The following is a 16,725-nucleotide window of genomic DNA, read 5'->3' on the forward strand; positions in this document are numbered from 1 at the left end:
CAGCGCCGTGCGCGCACCCAGCCACCGCGCTCTGCCCTTTTTTCTTTACCCATTCTGTTCAGGGGTTCTCTGGCGAGCCCAGCCGAGGCCCCGGAGCGCGGCCGTTCCCGGGGGGCGGGGGAGCCGCTCACCTGCGCCCATCCCCGCGGCGGGGCGGGGGCGGGGCGGGGCCGCCTCTACTCCGCTCCCTCCCGCGGGGCTCGGGCATCTCCGCCCGGGCGGTGCGAGCGGCGGCGGCGCCGGGATGGAGGGCGCGATCCTCGCCCGGGAGCTGCTGCTGCTGCTGCTGAGCCTCCTTCCCGCAGGTGGGAGCCGCGGGCGGGCGCGGAGCCCCGCGGGGCCGGGGCCGGGGCCGGGGCCGGGGCCGGGGCCGGGGTCGGGGTCGGGGTCGGCGGGGAAAACTTGGGCGCTGTCAGCCCGTTCCGCGGAGCAGCGCGGCGCCGGGGCTCGGGCAGCAGCCCGCGCTGTGCCCGGCATCGCCCCGCGGTGTGCCCGGCATGGCCCCGCGGTGTGCCCGGCATGGCCCCGCGGTGTGCCCGGCATGGCCCCGCGGTGTGCCCGGCATCGCCCCGCGGTGTGCCCGGCATCGCCCCGCGCTGTGCCCGGCATCGCCCCGCGGAGTGCCCGGCATCGCCCCGCGCTGTGCCCGGCATGGCCCCGCGGAGTGCCCGGCATCGCCCCGCGCTGTGCCCGGCATCGCCCCGCGGAGTGCCCGGCATCGCCCCGCGCTGTGCCCGGCATGGCCCCGCGCTGTGCCCGGCACGGCCCCGCGCTGTGCCCGGCACGGCCCCGCGGTGTGCCCGGCATCGCCCCGCGGAGTGCCCGGCATCGCCCCGCGGTGTGCCCGGCACGGCCCCGCGCTGCCCTTGTGGGACGCCCCGCCGGGGAAAATAAAGTCCTTTGTTTCCCGTGCGCGGCTGCCCGGGGCTGGGAGAGGGGCCGGCAGGAGCCCCTCCACCCCCCTCCACCTCTCCGGCCGGGCTGTTTTGACAATAAACTATCCGGGGATCAGTACAGAATGTCCCCGGGGTTGAGTGCTCGTTAACAATGGGCAGGAACGAGCGGCCGGTGTCTGGCGGGGTGCGCCTCCCGGGGCCGCAGGTGGGCTCGGTGCCCGGGGCAGGGTTCGGTGCCCGATGCCCGGGGCAGGGCTCGGTGCCCGGGGCAGGGTTCGGTGCCCGGTGCCCGGGGCAGGGTTCGGTGCCCGGGGCAGGGTTCGGTGCTCGGTGCCCGGGGCAGGGCTCGGTGCCCGGGGCAGGGTTCGGTGCTCGGTGCCCGGGGCAGGGCTCGGTGCCCGGGGCAGGGTTCGGTGCTCGGTGCCCGGGGCAGGGCTCGGTGCCCGGACAGGGCTCGGTGCTCGGTGCCCGGTGCAGGGCTCCCCGCGGGACGAGCCGTCGGGGCCGGTCTCTCCGGCACTGACGAACCTTCCCGGTGAACAGGAGGGCGACGGGTGCCTTTCAGGCCTTCGGGGGATCAGCTGGTGCTGAAACTTTGGTGTGTTGTAGGTTCCTTTCCACCCCTTTTTAAAAAAGGGGTTTATTTGCTTGACCTCACAGCCCTGGAGCACAGGTGTGATGGTTTTAAATACTGCCGAACTGGGCAACTTGGCACGTCCTTTCAGAGCCGCCGTGCATCTCCTTGCATGGTTCGTAGGGCTCAGGAGGTGTTTGGCGATGGGCAGGGGAAGGTGCTGGAAGGAGGTCGCTGCTAGACTTGGGAAGGAATTTGGCCATGGGCACTGAAGTCTGAAAGAGATAACGGGAAAGGTTCTTTCGCTGTTTATCGAAGAACGAGCTGGGGATCCAGGGAAGCGATGACAGCAATAGGTGTTTAACGTCTGCTGCCACCACCAGAGAGGAGCCTTGCAGAGCACCCTGTGTGACGCTGCCAGCCTCTGCCCATGGGAGCACTACCACTAAAACACCAGAAACCAAACAGTAGTGACAATTTACACTTCTTCATTGTAAGACATTTAACTTTAGGACACGTTAATAGTTTTGTTTAGGTAACTTTTTGTTTGCTGCTTTTTGCTTATTGGTAATTTGAGTAAATGTGGTATCTGGCAATTTGGGCTTTCCTATTTAGAAGTGCTCACATAAGGCTGCAAAATGCTGTGGCCACAGGAGTGGGAAAGTCTCCTACCAATGAGTTGTTCCTTGAAAGAAATTTAAAAAATGTTGAAATGATTAATACCCACCAAATTTCTTTACTCCATGTGTTTCTTGCCTGCAGTTTAAGGTTATCCTTCATCATATAGTTCGACTGCCCTTAAGGAAAGCTTGAGAAACAGGTCACACTGGCACCGTGTCCTGGAAGACAGAGGTGCAGTTTCCAGGGTACTGGAGAAGCAAGGACAGAACTTTTCTCATGATCCTTCTTCTCCTTCTGGGTTTATACACTTGTGGGAGACTTCAGGGACATGTCAGACAAAAACTTGAGTGAACAAAACCACACAAGAAAGAAATAACTTGCTGTTGTAAGAAATAACTCGCTGCTGCAAAAGACAGCTGTCCTTGGCTATGTATGTGCATCATCCGTGTGATCCACCAATGTAGGAGTATTCTGGGCTAGTTTTGTGGTGCTGGGGGAGGTATCGGCGTGATGGTTCAAGTCCTGGCAGCAGCATAGGAACATCAGAAGTGACAGGCAGACAGAGCTGACTTGCGCATCTGGATTGCTCTAGAGTTAGTTTGACCCTGTGCTACTTTTGGTTTTGCCTCTGTGTAGAGACACTTGTCTGGGATGATCTCCCACAGTCTCTGTTGAGACCTATCCTGTTTATCAGTATACAGATTTATAATAAGTATCGTTTTTTGGCGGTTGGTCAAAAGCTTCTTCCTTTGGATGCAAACTGGGAAGTAGGATGTAGAAAACAGATTAATGTACCTTCTTAAAGGGTAAACCATTCATCTTTTCTGTTCATAGTGCCTTCCTACTTTTTGTTTTTCTTGCAAACTAACATGCTTCCGTATTTCCTTCCATTTGGGACTTGCCTCATCCTCATTTTGATGCAATATTCTGGAACAATCTTCTCCCTGCTTCTCCTGTCCTCCCTCAAGGCTTGCTTTGTCTCCTACCATCCAGTACTCTGCCAGAGTTTCTTGCATTTCCATCCCGTGGTCATGGAAGGCTGGACATGGTTCCTTTCAGCATCCATCCATCCATCAATGCAACCTTTTTTTTTTTTTTTCCAATCAGCTGCAGAGTAATAGGAGTCTCCCCCTGTGCCCAGAGGGAAGAATGTCTGTTTTCATGATGCTCCCTGCTACCTGTCAGCCATGAGGGAGGAAGCTTGAAGGAGGAAGATTGAATTTGATGAGGATTCTGATTGCTGTCATTCAGTCACTGCCTTGACCCCCCTCAAGCCATCTGAGTATTCTGCCCTTCCTACTCCTGTTTCCATCTCTGCTCTCTCCTTCTTCTTTTCCTTCCTCCCCTGTGGCAGTGCAGAGTCTCCTGTGCAGAAATGTGGCCTAAGGCCACTGCCAGGAGCAGAATGGAAATGTCAAAGATGGCTCAATATTCAACTCCTCTTCCGTGCACTGCCACTGGGAACTCTTTCCCTTCAAGTGCATAAGTGATTTTTGTTCAGGCTTTATAATAAAGAATGTGACAAATTTGGCAAGAACTGAGACTCCCATTTACATCCTGTTTAAATGCAGGACTACATAGAGACTGAAGGCATTTCCATGTGCTTATTTTGCCAGAGAGAGCCTCTTGTCAACAGATGACTGCAGCTGGTAATACTGTTGGGTTGTATTGGCTCTCTGTGGGTTTTCCATCTCGTTTCAGCTCTCCAAGTGATTGTCCAAACAGTAACACTTCTTTGCAGGTGCCTGAATTAGGCAAAGGATCCTGAGTCACCTCCAGAAGGGACATACTGCACCAGGATACAGGTGGAATTGCAAGGGATATGTCTTTAGCATGTGTAAACACGAGCTAGGACAGGTCTTGGGGGAAACATCTGAGTCATATTGCAGTCAGTAGGAGGTTCTCCTAGTGAAGCTTGTCCTTTTTGCTCTCTGGTCTGTTCTGAGAGGCTAATGGTATCTCTATAGTATTTGGATTTCTCTCTGAAGTATAATTTATTGTTACTACAAGCTATTAAAAAGATTTTTAGGGCATATCTGGAGCTGCCAAACTAAATACCAACTACTAGGCATTTGTAGTTTGACGGAAAGCGGCTTTCTAGTCTGAACAGTAAACAGTCTGATGGAATCTGAAGGTAAGGAACAACAAATTCTGGATTAAACAAGAACCACACAGGATCAAAGAGTTTCAACAACATATATGTTTATCTACAACACACAATGACTGATAGAATCTCATATCAGTCTTGTAGAAGAGAGGCAGTAATTGCTCAAGGTTAAGTCACTTTTCAGCTTTTTTTTTCCTCTGTCCACGAAGATGAAGGCCATTGCAGAGATCAAGTGTTACACATTGTCGTGCTCTATGGATGTGACACATGATTTTACAGATGTTGTTTTCTTTTTCATCTAGTACAAACATCTTCCAGGATTTTGACTCATTTCCTTAAGTCTCTTTCAGCTGTTCAGAGAATGGCTAGAGGAAATGAGGTCTGATATCCTAATGCATTGCATTTACTCTAAGTACCCTCTCACTTTAAGTACAAAGCTTTACCTTTTTAAAATTTTTGAATGTCTTCTTTCCCTGTTCCTGTGCACAAGAAAAAACTTGCAGATGTTTCTGTCCCTTAGAAACTCAGCTTCCCTGGTTGGGGCTTCTCAGCTGTAAAAGAGTTTAAGGTGTTCATTGTAACTCTAGGCTGGAGAAAAGAGCTGATGTTGCAGCCGCCAAGGAAAGTGTGCATCTAAGGAAAGTTTTGGTCATTTATTTAAAAAAGTCTGAAGGGAGTGCACACAGAAATTATGAGACCTTGGCATAAAAGGAATTTTTAAATTACTAATATTCTTCTATATTACTGTGTTCTATAGTATTGTGCTTGGCTTTTTCAGTGACTTTTAGGAAACCAGAAGGCTTTTTTTCCAGTAGGCTCCTGTTTGACAATGAATCGTGCAAACAGTCGCAAATGAATGTAATTTTACGCGTGTGAGCAGTCTCCTTGGCTGGCTGCCAAACATAATGACAACTGAAGTGTATTGTTTGTCCACTCGCCAAGATTGCTGCTGTTGTGATAAAAGCATAAGGAGAGTGTAAACATCTGTGTTTGAGGGTAGAATGTGACTCCTATTTTCTAGGGGATACCAATTAGAAAGCTCAGTAAATGTTACTCTCTCAGTGGATTTCCTCTTGGGGATTATATTGATTTATTCTGAAAACACAGGTTTTGAGATTTAATGGATTTTTAATGGTATTTTTCATGTTGCAAAAGATTTTTTTTTTTTCCAGAATGTAAGGCTCTTGACTTTGATAGCAAAGAGGCATGTAAATAACAGAAAGTTTCTAATGTTGCTAACATGCTATGCAACTTCTGGGTGGCTCCATAGGGATCATTTCTGGAAATTGAACTAAAATGAAGCATCAGTAGGTTACATTAGGGGCTACAGGGTTTTTTTGTCACTGGGGAGGCTGACTGCATTAAATGTCTATAATTTTAAATGTCATCTTGGCAGCTGAATCTGTAATCATGTAACACAATCAAATACCTGATATGGAGAAGCATTCTCTGGTCAACTAGGCATCGGCAGTTGTAAATCCAAGTGATAAAGAGGATGCATGGGCCGATTTAAGTTAAGAAGAGATGAAAACTGTGGCAGGCAAATGTGAAAATCAGAGAGATGCATCTGTTACAGGTTCTTTGGAAGCATGGCAAATGCCAGGTTAGTCCTGCATCTCCTATCTTTTCCTGTCAGTCACTGTGTGAAGCTAGGCAGTGCTCCTCTGCTCATCCTGGGTGACCATGCTCCTCGTGGGGGACCAGGGGGCTGGAGCAAGTCTCCTGTGAAGACAGGCTGAGAGAGCTGAGGTTGTTCAGTCTGGAGAAGAGAAGGCTGGAGTGGATTTATTTTACAGAAAGGCATTGAGCAAAAGCCACACAGGAAAAAGAAATCAAGCTTGTTGGTTATAACCTGTCATTGAGAGCCTGCATGCTTTGAAGGGGTGGAAAATCCCAGTGAGCTGTGTAATAGAAATGTTTTGGGTGTTCACATACCTAGGCCTTTCAGAACTAACTAGATTTCTGCTGATGGGTATTGTGAGATTTAAAACTTGCACCTGGCTCTCTTACTTAATCTATTTTTTGTTCAGGAGTTAATGGCTGCACTGGATGTCACATGTTAAATGTTTTATCTGCAGGCCTCAGGACTAGAAACTTTATTCTTTGCTGAATTAAACCTGACTTTCTTATGCATTCATCTTCGTCCTGCAGCTGGGTTCCTAAGAGACATGGCAAGTCTTAGAAAGCTCCCACAGAACTATGGGTAAGGCTGGAGGAGACCTGCAGAGACCTGGTGTGTCCCCAGCTCTTCCTTGTAGTCAGATGGAGCAGATCTCCCACACAGACTTCTGTCCTAACCTGCTCTAAAGGCAGATTTGTGCTGCAGACTCTTACCACCTGTTTTTTTCTTGTAAATAGTTATTAAAGGTCAAAAGCTTCTTCTGATACCTAATCTCCCTTGCTGGTTGCTTAATTCCATGCTCTTGTTCTCCTGGTCTTTTGGATATAACTACTCATCACCATGCTTTTTAAATAATATTTTACACATTGACAATATAACCTTTCAGCTTTTCTTTTCTATGATAAAGCTTTTCCAACATTTTCTTTTGTAATGTCTTCTGTAACTCCTCCTCCTGCTCTTCTCAGCCCTCTCAGACTTGTTTGCATTTCATTCAGATATGATGTGTAAAATTGACATCTGACTGCAAATGAGAAATGCAGTGTTTCCAGGTTCAATAAAATAGTTACCTCCCCCTGTACTATGTGCTTCAATTTGATTCAAAGCATTGTAAATCTGATTTTAATCATGATTTAAATCAGCCAACAGTAAGCCTCATTTTAACTGTTTTGCATTTGTACTTAATCATTTTGCAAAGAAAGGTTTAACCTCCTTTATTACCATTGAGATAGAGTTTTAATTAAATATAGCCTTTGGAGTTAATGTTATACTTACTTTGATTAATCACTGTGCCTGTATTTAAGCAATTATGTAGCTTGTTATACATACACTGATCCTGCTTGTTCATGTGTATGTTTTAGTATGAAAATAGAAAATGTTGACGTTTCTTTTATTAGCTAATTGATTTTTACTGATGATTTGCATTGATTACAATGAAAGAAACAAGAATTCTGAAATGTTCTTCTGTTAGATAAAAAATAGCACCACATAGAAGCTGGCCAATTCAGAAGAAAAAACTCATTGAGAAATGTTTTGAAATAAAGAATTAATGCCTGAAAGGCCTATCTGTAGTCAAAACTGGTGACTTGTATCACTATGCTACAAAAGTTTTAGAATGAGTCCATGTCATTCTCTCCTTGTTCTTGGAATAGCAGTGGAAAGAAACATTCATGGTTTTTTTCAGCTCCAGATCAGTAGCTCCTCTTTGAATGGACTAGTTGCTTAATTGAGTTGTACTGAACAAACCGAAATAAAGGAAATATTTTCTCTGCACCTGCTAGGAAACTCCAGATGCCAAAGGCTGGTTTATTGCTATAGCACAACCTGCCTAAAGGTGCTCAGGGGCTGATTTTGATGACTCCAGTAGTTGTATTCTCTTTAAAATGTTGATGGCAAATGTACAGCTTGAATAAATGTTTGCTTTTATTTTTTTAATGGTTAGAGGAGCTGTAAATTTAAATTTACGTTGCATTTTCAAAATCACTGCCGAGTATTTTTACCTTTTCAAAGGAAAATGTGCATTATAAAAATGCTGTGATTTTACTTTTCATGTTGTATTAAATTAAGTATGCAGCTTAATAGGGTAATTTTACCTGAAACGGTTCTGTTTGTATGCCTTATATACAATTCCATGTCAGGACCTGATTTTGGGATATTCATTTTCTGCTGCTTAGTGGCTGGCTGATTCTCTTCTTCACTTCTGATGCTTGTTTGCTGTTGTCTATGTCATTGAAGTACTTTCTATGCTTGGATGAGCATAACTTTGTACTTTGAACAGAAATTATGTTATCTTCCCCAAAATAAAGCTTCCTCCCAGTAGTGTTCATTTTAACACAAGCTGTTAAAGTTTCCTATTCCATAGCATATCTGACTTCCAGGTATTATACATAAAATTGCTGACTTTGCAGTAGTATTGATGTTATCATACCTAGGATTTGAGGTATGCAGCATGAAAGAGGTCAGATGGAAGGAGCAGAAGTAAGCCCTGTGTGTTCTGGTCTCCTGTAAGCTAGACATACTCAGAAGAGATGCTGAAATGGAATTCCCTGTTTAAGCAGGCCCTCAGGCTGCACTCACATTAAGTAGTCCCCTGTGCCTCTCCTGAGCAGGAAGGAGGACTGCTTTTCAGTAAGCAGTTACCTATATATATGCAATGTATATGCAATTTCTGATAAGGCTTATAAATAAACTAGAAAATAAAGTACAATTTAAAAGCAAAAACTACAAGTCAGACTTCTGTGATATTGGAGATGAAGTTCAACAGGCGCGTTATTTACCTCATTGCCAGAAGACTGAGGAATTGAAGCGGAATTGTCGGAAATATATCCAAGTCTCTCTATTCAAAGCACTTCTATCTAAGACAACATCAGTGACAGATATTGCTGGTGGACACTTTCACAAGAATTTTTTACCAACATCTTAATAGAAAACTTTAAGTGTCATTAAGACAAGGGAAATCTAACTTCTTGCAGGCTTGTCAAAAATCTCTGAATAGATACACTTAATTTATATGAACGAATGTGGAAATATCCTAAAACCTGCCTCTTAAATGGGTCCTGTGCCATGTGCCTGCATTACATGATGCAATGACTTGTATTTTGATAACACAGCTATATAAATACTCTATCTTGTTACTAAACCCAGAATTTTTCTCATTAATCTGTCGGCTCTTTCAGTGAAGGAAAAGAGAATACAAAGTATTATGGACATAAAAGATAGCTGTGTCTTTTCTGCAAAATTTGGTGAACATGCTAATCTGAAAGTCTTGTTTATTGCTGTAATCTTCTAGGAAAATGTACTGAACTGAATATCTAGAGAAAGTAAAAAGCAGTGTTCCTCTTTGTGGTATTTAATGTGGTCCATAGTATGAGCAGTGATAACATAATTATGCAATTATTGGTATATTTTCCCTCTGGAGGCCTTATGTAGATGATTACCAGTGCACCTTTTAATGAAATTGCTACTATTCGATAAAATTACTGCCAAGTCTTGAAATAATTAGAATTCACATTGCCAAAAGTCTTACATCTCCTTCCTCAGTTGAGTCTTTTCCAAATAGGCATTAATTCAGATTGCAAAACGATTTACTGTTCTCCAGTTTTCTCATTTCTCTTCATTAAAATTACCTTTTCACTGCATTTCAGAAAACATGCTTTCAAGCCTATGTTGCTCATTACAAAGAACATTCGTTCAAAATGGAAGTTGAAAGACACTGCACCTTTTAATGTAAATGTCAGCAAAGAGAAGTAAGAAGAAAGCCATTAAAGGAATAGATGGGATGCTTGACAGCTGAATATGAATACACTATGCATTAGTGTGCTTTTTCATTCCTTCTAATCATTCTCCACACTTACTTCATAATTTGTTTGTTTATATGTCTAACAGCTGACAAAACTAACTGTGGGAACAGCTGGTTAATAAGTAATTTTGGAAATTAGGGGGAAGAAGGCAATAATTCAGTAAGAGTAAGGATCAGTCTAACTGTATAAATCTCAATACTGACAAGTGCTGTGGCATACAGTTGCTCTTTTGGTTTTTTTTTGCAAATCCACTTGTGTGTGTACATACATACATGTTTAGCTGTACTCTGTATTTCTCTTTGAATAAGAATTATCAGGTAGTTGTTGTAAGCAGAGATCATTCTAGTTTTAAAAAAAACCAAACAACCTGGCAGGTCAGTCATGCATTGGATTTAGTTTTATTCATTAATACTTTGCCTGTAGATTCCTTCCATGGTGGGAAGTTTAGGTATGAGACCACAGTGTGTCAGTACAATAGTAGCATAATGAAATTAATTAATCACCTAGCGTAGGTTGTCACACATAGTGCTTCAAGATAAGTGACTGGGCTACTGTAGTGCACATGGTACTCCTTCAAAAAACAAGCCCCACAACAACAGAAAAAGCTCCAAAGCTGTGACTTCTCAGGAAAGGAGGAATCAGGGAAGTACCATACTCAGCCTCAGAAAGAAACATGGTGTTTGATCTTGCTGTAGCCATTTAGTCTGTGTGCTAAACTAGAATTATATTCAGCTACATGTCTGTCTTGACAAATGGCTCTATTTGCAGAGTGAAGGATGCCTGTCAGAAAGGGCAAGCTGCTCAGCAGGCGGGAACAATAGCCTGTTTGCATGGCTGGATTTCCTTCACCCCAGCAAGGGATATAAAGCCAGTGGGGAGGAGGAAGGTGTGTTGTTGCTTCCCCCAGCCCCTGGCCTTGAGGGGATGCCTGCATAGGGCAGCTCTCACACGGTTTTGGAGGTCATCTGGGGAATCTGCTCTGCTAGGCCTGCTTCTGAAGGACTGAAGCAAAGTGCTGTTAGCTACATCACTAATTGATGTGACAAGACCCCCTGCAGGAGGATCTGCTGGTTTCCACCCACAAGCCAGGGGTTGTCTCAGGTGCTCATGGTTATCCTGCCTGAAGATTTTGTGAATGTTTCTCTCGAAGAGTGGCATGTACAGGGTCTATGGAGGTGGTTAGATTTGTCTTCTTGCTACCTATCTCTGATACTGGCTCTTCCTGATTCACCACATCTTCTGGGCAGTGCATAACCTCTCTCCAGATGTAGCTGGGTGTCCCCTCAGTCTCCTGAACTCTTTTTCTCTGCAAGTGGTAAGCACCAAGTGCCTCTTACTTGTTTTGTGAAGCACCCTGCCAGGGCATGAGGTATGTCATGAGGCAGGTCCATGTAGGTGCAACCCCAGACTGTAGAGCTGAAAGGTTACCATGAGCCTTCACTGCAAAGGGGGGTGCCTCACAGCCACAGCCTCTGTAATTCCCCATGCTCATGCCTCCACAGATGATAAAGACAGCCTTTGTTCTAACCTCCTGCCACTTCCTCTCTTGAGTTTGCCATGGGTGGGAATCAGCTGGCTGGTTCCACACTTGCTCTTTGTGTGGGAGATCTTAATTTCTCCTTGCTGCTGTTTGCAGATGGAGCCAGCTTGGCTGTGCCTTTGAGTGCTGTGCTGGTGAGCTCCTGCCTCCTGCTCTCCACAGTGCCCTTCCTCTGCCCCTTCCTTTTTGGGGTGAGGGGCAAGCAGCGCTGGGTGGGAAGACAGGGGTTGCCCTCATGCAGCTGGGTAAATTCAAAGCCCTCATTAATCCTCTACATTGGTCTTCTGCTTAATAATATATAGCTTCCAAGAATCGAAAACTTCAGAGCGAGCACAAGCTTGTGAGCTCTTAATTTTTGCTTGGAAAACACAACAGTGAAGAGTCTGTTGGTCAGCAGATAGCACCGACCCTGGGAGATGGGTTAGAAACAAACCGCTTAGTTCTGCAGGGAGGCGTAATCAGCCTAGACTTAACTATGTGTCCAGTGACAGATAATTTTTCAGTCTCTGAAAAGAAGTTGGGGCAGAGGGGACAGTCAGCAAGGATTTGTCTTTATGCTGAGAGTCCATGACACTTGCAAGGACAATCATGTTTTTGGGTATTTTTTGGTCTATGTCTTTGAGGAAGACACTAGTGTGGATGGTTTCTTTTGCTGGCCACCTTTTCCCCCCACAGCCTGGCTGAAACTGGATCTCATGTAGCTTTCAGATCAAATAATTTAAAACTGACATTTGCCATTGCTAAACTTTCATCTAGCATAAAGGGAGAGTGTCTGTGTAGTGGAGTGGAACAAAACAAGTAAGCATATGATAGCATCTCTCCTTTGAAAAATCTGGGAGATTTTATACATCAGAGTAAATTCAAGTTGTTCCACTGCAATTAACGTGCAGGTTTGACACTTCATATTTTTCCTTGGGGCATGCAATGGCAGGACGAAGAAAATGTAATTGGAAGGATCTTACATTCATGTCCATAATAGCATATGTCAGCTGTCATAGTGGCTTTAACAAATAAGAAACAGAGTTCCAAAGGTGATACTCTTCAATTAGATCTGTGTGTATATGCTCTAGAGAAGATTGAGTAGGCTTCTGGCTAGGACCTCTGCACTTGTATAAAAGAGATAGTTTTGCTTCTGCTCTTCTTTCAGACCTGCAGGGGACTTGTGTGTCTGAAAACATGTTCATTTTTTCCAGCAGTGCTGGGTATGTTGAAAGAGGATATTACTTCCCTGCAAGCCATGTCTTGCTGATATCCCTGGACCATTGCATCTACAACAGTGCCACTACTTTAACTGATAAAGCATATCTCTTTTTTCTGCACTCTAATGTTGTTGTAGATGGAAAACCACGGTGAGTGAGGTCTGTGTGATAGCCCTTGAAATGAAGCCAGTGCCCAGAATGCATAGGCACTGAAAAAAAAGTCTCTCCAATTGTATCCAATCCCCTCAATCTTACACAAAAGTTGTGGACATACTGTAACTCGAAGTTTAGCTCCTCTGTGCATTTATGATAGAAAAACGTTAACTGCTTTAGAAATCATGGTCAGGATCAGGTCACGGTCAGGTCACTGTTGTCGTTGTGCTGTGTTTGTACAGCTTAAATGATGATGAGTATGAAGGTTATGGACAACTGCAAGGGGGAAAAGGCAGAAACTGAGAAGAGCCTGCCATGCCCTTTCGATGTGTCCTAGCCCTTGGTGAGGCAGGGTGAGGGATTTGCCCTTGCTGAGCAGCAATGAACCTGTTGGCAGGGTGCTGCTGGTCCCGTGGGCTTGGCAGAGAGGCTGGTACTGGATGTGAGCAGGTTGTGACTGCACTGTGCAGCTGTACTGTGCTTCTGCCTTGGGAGGTGTTTGACACAACACAAAAGTGGAAGGGTGTGGGATAAGGCACAGGGGTTTTTGTTTTATTTTTCTTTGGAAGCAATCTGTTGTGTTATAGAGCTGCCACAAACTTCTTGTTCCTTTTAATGTTTAGATAAGAGTTGAAAGAGGAAGCAGCCACAGAGAGACTAACCTGTTGGCCTTAGGTTGTGCAGGAAATCTGTGGCAGAGCTGGGAATAAAATCCAAAGCGTCTGACTCTTCATTTTATTCCATGGCAGTCCCACATCCTTTGTTTGCTTGGCAGCTGGAGATGGTTTCCAGTTGCTTGTGAGCTTGATGTGGACTTGCACTTGATGTGCTCTTACATGCTACAGGAGTGTTGTGCTGAGGCTGAAAAGCTGCAGCATAAAGTGTTTTTTTCCCAGGATGGTTCACTCCTTAAAGTGAGCTTTTGTTGTTTGCACATCCCTTAATTGTTATAGGAACATTCTGCTGTCCTTAATCATATCCCTGCAGTTTGACCTGCATTTCCTATCAGTATTATCTAGAGCTGTTTGATTTTCTAATTCCTGCAGCCTGGTTTTCCCAGATGTTCCTTCTGCATGCAGAATTCACAACTGCTCTACTCCTCCTCTTTCCTCCCTCTCCCTTCATTTTAATATATTCATATATTCTTTTTTCAGTTAGATAGCCTTGTTCTCAAGTGATTCCAGCATTGTAGTTTTTAACTCAAGTTTGTTGTATTACAAGGAGAAGTTAGGGTTGTGAAAGTTCTTCAGCTATAGGACTCAAATTTGTATATCCAAAATGGAACTTGGGTTGTCCAACTCTGAGCTTGTAAGTTGATTTTAGCTTTTTAAAAACTGTGACTTACTTGCCATTATCAGTGTATTTTTGTTAGCATATAATAACTACACCCTCTAGCTACCCTTGAGGACAGCTCTAGAAGGCCAGATTCCCAGTGTGGTACTCTGGCTATGTGGTGGTGGGGAACATTGAATGTCATGGTGGGATCCACATCTATGATCCACAGTGGGATCATCTGCCCCACTTGAGACCACAGGACCCATGTGGGCAGAAAACAAGTTTCCTCTCTTCTCCTTGTCCTGAGTTGTTCCCATGATCAGGTGGGCCTCACTGAGTTGGAGACACTCAACTGAATATTGAAGTACTACTCCACCTCCTTTTCAAAGGTGTAAAGAGGTGGAGAGAGGGTGGAGGCATGCCCAGGTGTGGGGTAGATAACAAAGTAAGGATGCATACCCACACATGGAAAACTCCAGTTGAGACATAGCAGTGAGTTTTTCCATCCCATTGCTCAGAAAGTTTACTGTCCTGCTAGTGACTGGCAAAGCCATGATCTGAACACAGAGCTCTGGGAGGAGACAGCAGACACTGTATCGTGGGGTTTGGCACTTGGAGATCCCTTACTATCTCTAGCATATATACTGCCAACACAACTGATTCCTGAATTACAAGTCTTGGTGTCATGGCTGTGATTACATGGTTCATGTTACTGGAGTCTCCAAGAGCAACAGGGAGCCTGGAAAGAGCCCCATCACTGGGGTGCCATACAAATGGAGCAGTGTCAGACATGAGTCTGAGAAAAGAAGATGAGAGAGCAGATGGACACATGCTGTGGGGATTAGTGCACTGGATTACAAATTGTTAGTTAAACTCTCAGATTTCTGTCACTTAATTATTCCTCCAAAAAGAAGATACAAAGTCATTCTCATCTTTGTAAAGACCATTTAATTCTGTTTTTAAAGACAGATGATATTTTGGTGCATAATACGGAGCAAATCTAGTATTCATTATGTTTACAACCGGTTGTTCCTACACTGTCATAGTTTTTTTTGAAGAGCAATTATTTTCAGAAGACAAGGGAAAAAAACACTTTACACTCTGGGAATCCTTTGCACAAGGCATTATTCAATTTGTAAATTGTTTTGCTGAGAACTCATAGATTGCAAAAAAGGAATCATAGCAAAATAATCTCAAAATATGAGTGATACTTCACCACAGTGTGCTAGTTTCATAATTTTTTTTTCCCCACCTCTGCTACATAATGTATTTCTTGTGCCTCTGGACAGGTCAGGCTCTGCTGTGTTGTTTACCGCCTCTAAAAACTTTCCAGTAACTTGCTAGATAGTCCAGCTAGTAAGTGTTGCAAAAGCTTGAACTCCTAAACAGAATGGGTAGGATGAGACCTAGGGGAAAGAGTAGGTAAGAGTCATAAACATTCCATAAAAATATGAAATTATGTTTTTCTAATCGTCCTGGCAATTATTTATTCTGAGATACTTTTTTATCTGTTCAGTTATGTGAATTTATGTAAGGAATTAGTGGAACTCCAGGTTCATTTCTGGTGGTGCTGGAAAAACAGGCACGGGTGCACTTGTCTGTTGGGTTTAGCACTGGTAAATCTTCATCGGTGGGAGGCGGGGAGAGAAGGAGGGCTTCCTCCAAAACCCAGACCACGAAAAAAGTAATTAGTCTCTGCAGGTGGTCTGAGCATCCTTTGCTTCCTGCTCTGTGGTGGATTTGTCGGGAAGAGAAGCAGTTACCTGACCTGGTCTTAATCCAGTATATACCTTAAGAACAACTAAAGCTGTGAGATGAGTGAATTAAGTCTGGAGTGTATAACCTCATCCCAAGTAATTATCCAATTGTTTTTCCTGAACGTCTGTTGTTATCTGTGTGGGTAGAGAAATTCAGCCTCTGAATGGAGCTGCAGAGTGTGTTTTTGTGTGCAGGTGATGTTGGGTTTTGAGACATGTTCCCCCCCAGCTTAGGCATGGCTATTACACGTCCAGTCCAGCTGTGCAAAGCTCTGCTCTGCATCAGAGGAACCCGGTGGTGAGTATTTGTAGGACTATTGTGCTGGCCTTCATAAGGGGAAGGGTTTTTACTGCAGAACCTGTCAGCATTTACACACAACACAGTGATATGTATGGTTTGAGAAATCCATCCTCATGTCAATTATGACATTAAGCTTTCCACTGCTACCTCTAAAGGGTCCATTTTCTTTTGCAAACCTGTTGATGATACCCTACACTTGACCTTTGCACACCCCTGTGCCCTAGGGTTGCGTGCTTGGGTTTGGGAAGGAGGAGAAGCCTGATGTCTTTCCCCAGGACTTTACAGACTGGTTTTGTCTGGGCACTGTGGAGCCTGCACTTACCCCCTGTGTCATTATTGGGCTGGGTAAACACTCAGGAGGGAAGTGGAGGGAGCAGTTCAGCAAGCCGGGCTGGGTTGGCATTTCCTCAGGGCCAAGTAAATGAGTTTGTTCTCGGTGTAGCTCTGGACACTTGGAATGAAGCCAGCTCTTGCTGCAGCTGAGGCTGCTGCCGAAAGAGGGGAGCAGAGCTCGGGCCAGCAGGCTGGTGTGCTCATCCCTGCTGCCTGCATGGTGCCAGGGGCTGGGAGCTGAGCCCAGGCCACAGCAGCACATCACCTTGTGCTGGTGAAGGAGGGCTGCCCTGTGGCCTGCTGAGGGCACATGCTGGTGTTAGTTCCATGGCAGGGTCTCTGTGACCTGCCCAGGACTGTGCTCCTCGAGACAGTGGGCAGTGGGGGCCATCCCAGTCCAGCTCCATGTACACCTCCCTTTCAGGGCCCAAGCTGAGACCTTGCTGGCTGCAGATGGAGTGATGCCAGTATAAGTTGTCCACATCTTCTGTTTTCTCAATCCTCCCTGACTCATCTGTTAAGCTAGTGCCAGGATAGGTATACCACACCAC

General features: G+C 45.2%; 1 protein-coding gene across 1 annotated transcript in view; it reads left to right on the forward strand.

The window, feature by feature from the left end:
* Positions 1 to 207: 207 nt before the first annotated feature.
* The window catches only part of KIT (KIT proto-oncogene, receptor tyrosine kinase), a 53,741-nt gene continuing 37,223 nt past the window's right edge, over positions 208 to 16,725 (forward strand). The window contains exon 1 of the mRNA XM_083861332.1: positions 208 to 305. Coding sequence (XP_083717458.1) covers positions 245 to 305 — 61 coding nt within the window. The 5' untranslated portion in view covers positions 208 to 244. The remainder of the gene's footprint in view (positions 306 to 16,725) is intronic.

The sequence above is a fragment of the Zosterops lateralis genome (assembly GCF_965231275.1).
Source record: "Zosterops lateralis genome assembly, chromosome: 5".
Taxonomy (NCBI): domain Eukaryota; kingdom Metazoa; phylum Chordata; class Aves; order Passeriformes; family Zosteropidae; genus Zosterops; species Zosterops lateralis.